The sequence below is a fragment of the Protomyctophum bolini genome (assembly GCF_963924005.1).
Source record: "Protomyctophum bolini genome assembly, chromosome: 14".
NCBI classification, from domain to species: Eukaryota; Metazoa; Chordata; class Actinopteri; order Myctophiformes; family Myctophidae; genus Protomyctophum; species Protomyctophum bolini.
Window position 1 is genome coordinate 1730554 of NC_137875.1, and position 7089 is coordinate 1737642.

Here is a 7089-nt window from a genome sequence, read left to right on the forward strand (position 1 = left end):
CGCACGCACGCACAAACACATGCACACTCACGCACGCACGCACGCACAAACACATGCACACGCACACACAAACACATGCACACGCATGCACGCACGCACAAACACATGCACACTCACACACCTGCAGACAAGGCACAGAGGACAATCTATCTCTGGATCATCAGTCCAGACAGTGCTGACGTGGCAGCCTGGAGGTGCAGCTATCACTGGCACAGTATAAAGTACAGTAACAGCAGCACACACACACACACACACACACACACACACACACACACGGCAGAAGGAGATAGCCTGTGTGTGTGTGTGTGTGTGTGTGTGTGTGTGTGTGTGTGTGTGTGTGTGTGCGCGCGTGTGCGTCTGTGCAAAGCCTGCTTTGTGCTGAGCTGGTGTTGAACACCAAAAATATCTATTTTGGGTGGATCTATAGATCTATGGAGTTTATTGGGAGTTTATTGCGCACGCTCACTCACACACACACTCACACACACACACACACACACACACACACACTTGTTATGTCCACCACCGCTCAAAAGAAAGGAGAGAGAGAGAAGAGAGAGAAAGAGAGAGAGAGAGAGATAGAGAGATAGAGCGATAGAGAGAGCATGATATTACAGGGTCAGTCGTGTCCTTGGGACATGTTTACCGTGGCCGTCTGTTTGCCTTGGTGATCACAGCGGCCAGAGGAAGGGTGTGTGGGCGCGAGCGAGCGTGTGTGTGTTTGTGCGCGAGCGAGCGTGTGTGTTTGTGCGCGAGGCGCGAGCGTGTGTGTGTGTGTGAGGAAGCTAGAGTTTGCTGACAGAGATAAGTTCGTCCCTTCAGGGTGGGAGCTGTGTGTGTGTGTGTGTGTGTGTGCATGCATGCGTGTGTGCGTGCATGCGTGTGTGCATGCATGCGTGTGCCGTGTGGTGTGTGTGTGTCTAGGGGACCACAGAGACAGATCGGAGGAGGTAATTCACACGTGATGACATCATGACAGCCACCTCTCGGTTTCAGAACGCCTCCAGGTGTTTTTGACAGATTTATAGAAGAGGTGCAACAATATATACAATACAACAATATACATAAACAATATATATAGAAGATGTGCAACAACGAAAGGTCTTCAGAGAAACCTGGACCTGTCGGATGAATTACTGAGTTGATCAAATGTCTCTTTTAGACCTTTAGTCTTTCAAACTAAAGACATTAAAAAAGTACTGATGACGCTCTGAGCACACACACACACACACACACACACACACACACACACACACACACACACACACACACACACACACACACACACACACACACGCACACGCGCTTCTATGGAGGTGACTTTAACAGGCTGCAACTCTGCATCATCGTCAACAACATCTACACACGATGTTCAGACATACTGAAGAAGGCATCTCGCCATGGGGGGCCCTGAGGGCCCGCCAGGGGCCCCCCCAGCAGCGCCTGCCATGGGGGGCCCCTGAGGGCCGTGCAAGTTTGCGTGCTGTGTGTGTGTGTGTGTGTGTGTGCGCGCCAGAGAGAAGCTACAAAGTGGGGGATATACAGTACCGACGTGAGATCAAACTGGATGCACGGCTTCCCACTTTAAAAAACATTTCTGGAGGACAGACATGTTCTATTTTCTATTCTATTGTCTTTCCACTGAGCTGGTGAACTAATCATCCACGCCTCTATTTCATAAAGGGGAGGGGAGGGGGAGGGGGAGGGTCCACTTGGGATGAAAACCAAACGCATCGTTTGTTCTTGTGTTTTCTGTCTGTCTGTTTGCAGATAAGGCTTGAGGGGGGGAGAGGGGGGGGGGGGTTGTTGTAGCACAACGCTCTGGAAAGGAGTGGAAGAGACTGGGGCCGTGTGTGTGTGTGTGTGTGTGTGTGTGCGCGCGCACGTCCACAAAGAAAGTGTCGTCCAAGGTGTAAATGTACTTTATAGTTAGCTTCCGTCGGCCAGTCAGTGCACGCACACACAAACGCACACACACACACACACACACACACACACACGCGCAATCAGGTTTATTAGCCGGTGGCAGGCTAATGGCTAAGCTAATGACTCCGGAGGGGAGAGAGAGAGAGAGAGAGAGAGAGAGAGAGAGAGAGAGAGAGAGAGCGAGGCCATTCAGGGCTAATGAGACTCGTCCAAAACAAAATGCTAGCAGTGTTGGGCCGTTACAGGCCAGCTCCAATGGACCGCTATCGGGAATCAATATGCCTGGCGCGCGCACGCACACACACACACACACACACACACACACACACACACACACACACACAGAGCTGGGAGAGGTACTTTCATCTTTCTTTTTTTTACTTAAAGGACCATTTTCACCCATTTTACAAAAAAACGTGTCTTCATACAACGCATCATCAGCAATGCTAAAAGACTTATTTCTAGGGGTCTTCAACATGGGGGTCCCTGAGGGGTCCGGGGCCCCTAGGGGGACCCCCAGGGACACTGCAGTGGTCCGGGACCCCTAGAGGGGGCCCCTAGGGGGACCCCCCGGGAAAACCCAGAGAAACCCAGCGCTCTAGTCTCCGCCCACTCACTCACTCACCTCCACGTCGGACACCTTCATGCGCGTGCCCTCCTTGCCCACGAAGATGTCGTCCACGTCCACCAGCAGGTGGCGCTCCAGCGACAGGCAGAGGCGGCGCGCCGTCAGGTAGGCGATGGCGTCGACGAACACCAGCTTGTGGAGCCAGTAGCTCAGGTTGTTCCCGAACAGGACGCGCTGGATGCCGTCGTGGAGGCCGAGGTCCTGAACCACCGTGGCGTGGAGCTGTGGCTGTGACGGCGCCCTCTGGGGGTGGCCCCCGGGAGCGCTGCTGCTGCTGCTGGCCAGCAGCACGGGCTCGTAGGTGGAGTGGTTGGACTGGAACACCGTCCAGTCATCGCCGGGCAGCGGGCCCTGCTCCACCTGGTGGTGAGGGTGGGCAACAACAACATTTTTTTAAAGGTATATAGTCAGTGATTTCACTTAATTCAAATATCACTTATTTTTTTTGTTTTGTTGTGATAATCCTCTCCACTATAGAGTGTGCTGACCATATAAGGAGTTCCTCCCTGTCCCCCAGTTAACCCCTGGGGGTCAAAAACTAAACCTAAGGTTTTTTGAGTGAAATCACTGAATATACCTTTAAATGACCGCGTGGCAACTGGTGGCTCAGGGGCCACATGCGGCCCCCCCACCTTCACTTAATGCGGCCCGCAGGTTAATATCAGAATACTGATATAGTATTGATTTCAGCTGTTACAATTCCAAACCCACTTGATCAGCTATTTTTGCTACGACAAAAATAGTGGGCCAATGAGTAACAATAGAGTAATACTGTGGCCCCTCTGGAGTGAGTGTGGAAATATATTGGCCCTCGCCATCGTCAAAGTTGCCCAGCCCTGGCGTGGAGGTCCACAGGGAACGTTTCAGATCGCCTCAAATAAGAACTGTGACTGAAGAACACTCATATGGATATGAAGAATCAACCGATTGAGAGAAAACGCTATTGTTACTGCTACTGAATTAGTCACATTTTCGCGGACAAACAGACTGTATCAAATATGACTGACCGCAAACGATACAGAGACACCTCCCTGACAATAACAGCTTGTTTATTTTTGGACCACAATGCTTATATGAGACTATTTTAAGATGACCCCATGTTATTCTGAAAGGGGAAAAAACAGGGGATGAGCGAGTAACGTCAGCAGCGGGGGCGTTGGTGTTGATGCGGTAGCTACATGTAGCGTAGCATAGCGTGTGGTTACCTGGTTGGGCCGGGTGATGTACAGCAGCGGGGGCGTTGGGGTTGATGCGGTAGCATAGCGTAGCGTAGCATAGCATAGCGTAGCGTAGCATAGCGTGAGGTTACCTGGTTGGGCCTGGTGATGTAGAGCAGCGGGGGCGTTGGGGTTGATGCGGTAGCATAGCGTAGCGTAGCATAGCATAGCATAGCGTGTGGTTACCTGGTTGGGCCTGGTGATGTAGAGCAGCGGGGCGTTGGGGTTGATGCGGTAGTCGCGGAGGCCCAGGTGGGAGTGCAGGAACAGCGGGGAAGCCCCTTGAGCTGCGCGCTGGGCAGGGAGTTCTCGTTGGCCTTGAAGAAGCCGATCACGCCCACGCCGTACTCGGCGCAGTAGCGGGTCGAGCAGCTCGCGGTTCCAGGGGTCCAGGTTGACGTACTTCAGCACGTTCTCGTAGACCACCAGCGCGTAGCGGCCGCGGCTCGCCGCCGCTGCCCCCCCGGTGGTGGCGATGGTCAGCGCGGGCATGTCGCCCTTTCCCGGGGGCGATCTCCGTGTGGTAAGCGGAAGCGGCTGGACTCCAGGATGGCCACGATCTCCTGGCCCAGCTGAGAGTAGATGCTCTCCACCAGGACCAGAACCACGGGGTCCGTGCTGCGCTGGGCGCCGTCTGGACCGCGCGGGCCTGGGGGGGGGGGGGGGGGGGGGGGGGGAGGGGACGGAGAGGTTAACCCATTGTGACCAGAGATCAGATTTTTGAAAAAAGCTATATGTTTCTGTCAGGAGTTCTTCGGTTTTTCAAAAAATAGCAGACCTACAAGCTTGTAGATCTGCTATTTTTTCAATAGCTAAAGCATTACATAATGCTAACACCAAAAAAGGGTTCCCGCCCCAGAATGGGTTAAAGTTGTTTTTGGTGTTCAGACAGCCAGCAACAAGTAAAACACTCAAAAACATGTTTTGTCTCTGTGACACAACTGGTTGCTATATCGTTACAACCCTATGAATTTATAAACTATGAACTAACCCTAAACGCTTTGCCTAAAAAACATGGCAACTAAAAAAAATACGGGGGCAGCAGCTTTCTGCTTCTAGGGGCCGACGGCATGGAACAAACAACTCCACTGTATCTTTCGACAGGCAGCCTCTGTAGACATTTTTTAAAGGGATTGTGACATTAGGTTTGGAATTGTTCTTTTTTTTTTTTAGGTTTTTGTAATCTCAATTGCACCCAAAAAAACATGAACTTTTAACATTCAGTAGATTTTTCTGTGATCTGGGGTTTTCTGGCTCAAACAGGTGCTCTGATTTGCCGGCAGTTTGTGATGTAAGAGCCTGCAAATCCCATATTATGTCAATGGGATTTGCCAGCAGATGTCACTGTTTTCACTGTGTTGCCTGTTTTCATTGTAGCTCAAAAGGCTTCCAAACCCCAAAGAAAAACTTCAGACCACAGAAAATCCACTGAATGTTCAAAGTTCAGGTTTTTTGGGTTTAATTGAGGTCATAAAACCTAAAATAAAAAACAAAAACAAAAATAAATGAAAATTAATGTCATAAAACCTTTAAAGCACAGCTCAAGACCCACTTCTACACAAGAATTTACAAGTTACAGAATTACAAAATTATTTCTCTCTTTATAATGGGAGAATTGGCACTCAAAGCCTAAACTGGTGACCACCAGGTGGCGCTGAAAGATATTAAACCACACCCCTTCCCTCCATACCTGAGTGGGCGTGGCGGGCGGCCCTGCCTCCCGGGCAGGAAGAGCGGCGAGCGTTTGGGCGGCGCCGGGGCGACGACGCCCCCGTCCCGGTCCCCATCATGGCGGCGTTGTTTCCCCCCGCCGGCCCCTCCCCCTCCTCCCCCTCCTCCGCCAGCGCCGCAGTCGCTAAAGGGGCATGGGCGGAGCCTCCTTGATCTTGGGGCTGTTGGACACGTAGTAGGCCAGCAGGGGCCCATGCTCAGCACGCAGAACACGATGAGCGCCACGATGAGCCGGTGGAGCTCCGGCTGCCGCACGCCGCCGCACAGCCGCCGCTGCCACGCCGACGCCATGCCCCACGCCGTCAGGGACGTCACCACCGCCCACCATGGTGGGGGGGGGGGAGGGGCGGGGGGGGGAGGGGCCTGGGCAGGGGGGGGAGGAGGAGGAGGGAGAAAGCAGAGGAGGAGGGAGGAGACTGACGACACTGAGATGAGCCACGGAGCAGCCATTTACGCTAGGTTACCATGGCAACCCCAGAGCACCATGACTGTCTGTCTGTCTGCCTGTCTGTCTGTCTGTCTGTCTGTCCTGTCTGCCTGCCTGTCTGTCTGTCTGTCTGTCTGTCTGTCTGCCTGTCTGTCTGTCTGTCTGCCTGTCTGTCTGTCTGTTCTGTCTGCCTGTCTGTCTGTGTGTCTGCCTTCTGTCTGTTCTGTCTGTCTGTCTGTCTGTCTGTCTGTCTGTCTGTCTGTCTGTCTGTCTGTCTGCCTGCCTGTCTGTCTGTCTGTCCTGTCTGTCTGTCTGTCTGTCTGTCTGTCTGCCTGCCTGCCTGTCTGCCTGCCTGCCTGCCTGTCTGCCTGCCTGTCTGCCTGTCTGTCTGTCTGTCTGACAGTGTGGCTACAGCTGGACGAAGGGATGCTTTCAGTGCTATCAGTGAGTCACGTTTTCTCTCTTCTCTCTCTCTCTCTCTCTCCTCTCTCTCAGACTTGTCCGTCCTCAGCTCAGCTTGCAGTCTAAGAGGATTGGAATTGGGTTTTCTCCCTCTGTGTGTGTGTGTGTGTGATTCTCGCACGCCCGCACACACCCCTCCCTCCCCCCCTCCCTCCCTCCCTCCCTCCGTTCCACCCCCTCCTCCTCCTCCTCCTCCTCCTCTCCCCCCTTCTCTCCTCCTCTCGGAGGATGAGCAGTTTTCTCACACGTCTCTCCTCCCTCTCTCTCCTCCCCCTCTCTCTCTCTCTCTCTCTCTCTCTCACTCACTGAACAAACACACGCCACGCAACCGATGTCTGCGGAGTCACAAGCTCATTTGCATGTGCACGTTCGTGTGTGCACGTTTGTGTGTGTGTATATATCAGCTGGCTCTGTCAACTGGCATGTGTAGCTCTGTCGCTCAGGCACCTTGTGTGTGTGTGCATGCCCCAGTGTGTTGTGTGTGTGTGTGTTCAGTAGGGTCCGGGCTGGGGCTCCACAGCATAGCCGTGACAGTGACGGGGGCCGGGCCCCGTGGGGTGGAGACCCCTCCCACTCATCTCACTGACCCACCGAGACCCCTGGAGAGAGAGAGGAGACAGAGGGAGAGAGAGAGAGGAGAGAGAGAGAGAGAGAGAGAGATAGAGAGACAGAGGGGAGAGAGAGGAGAGAGAGAGACA

At 53.3% G+C, this 7089-nt stretch overlaps 1 protein-coding gene across 1 annotated transcript in view; it reads right to left on the reverse strand.

The window, feature by feature from the left end:
• The window catches only part of ndst2a (N-deacetylase/N-sulfotransferase (heparan glucosaminyl) 2a), a 25137-nt gene extending 19084 nt beyond the window's left edge, over positions 1-6053 (reverse strand). The window contains 9 exon segments of the mRNA XM_080782402.1: positions 2552-2914; positions 3958-4044; positions 4047-4133; positions 4135-4278; positions 4280-4297; positions 4299-4389; positions 5447-5634; positions 5636-5689; positions 5692-6053. Coding sequence (XP_080638528.1) covers positions 2552-2914; positions 3958-4044; positions 4047-4133; positions 4135-4278; positions 4280-4297; positions 4299-4389; positions 5447-5634; positions 5636-5689; positions 5692-5952 — 1293 coding nt within the window. The 5' untranslated portion in view covers positions 5953-6053.
• Positions 6054-7089: the final 1036 nt, after the last annotated feature.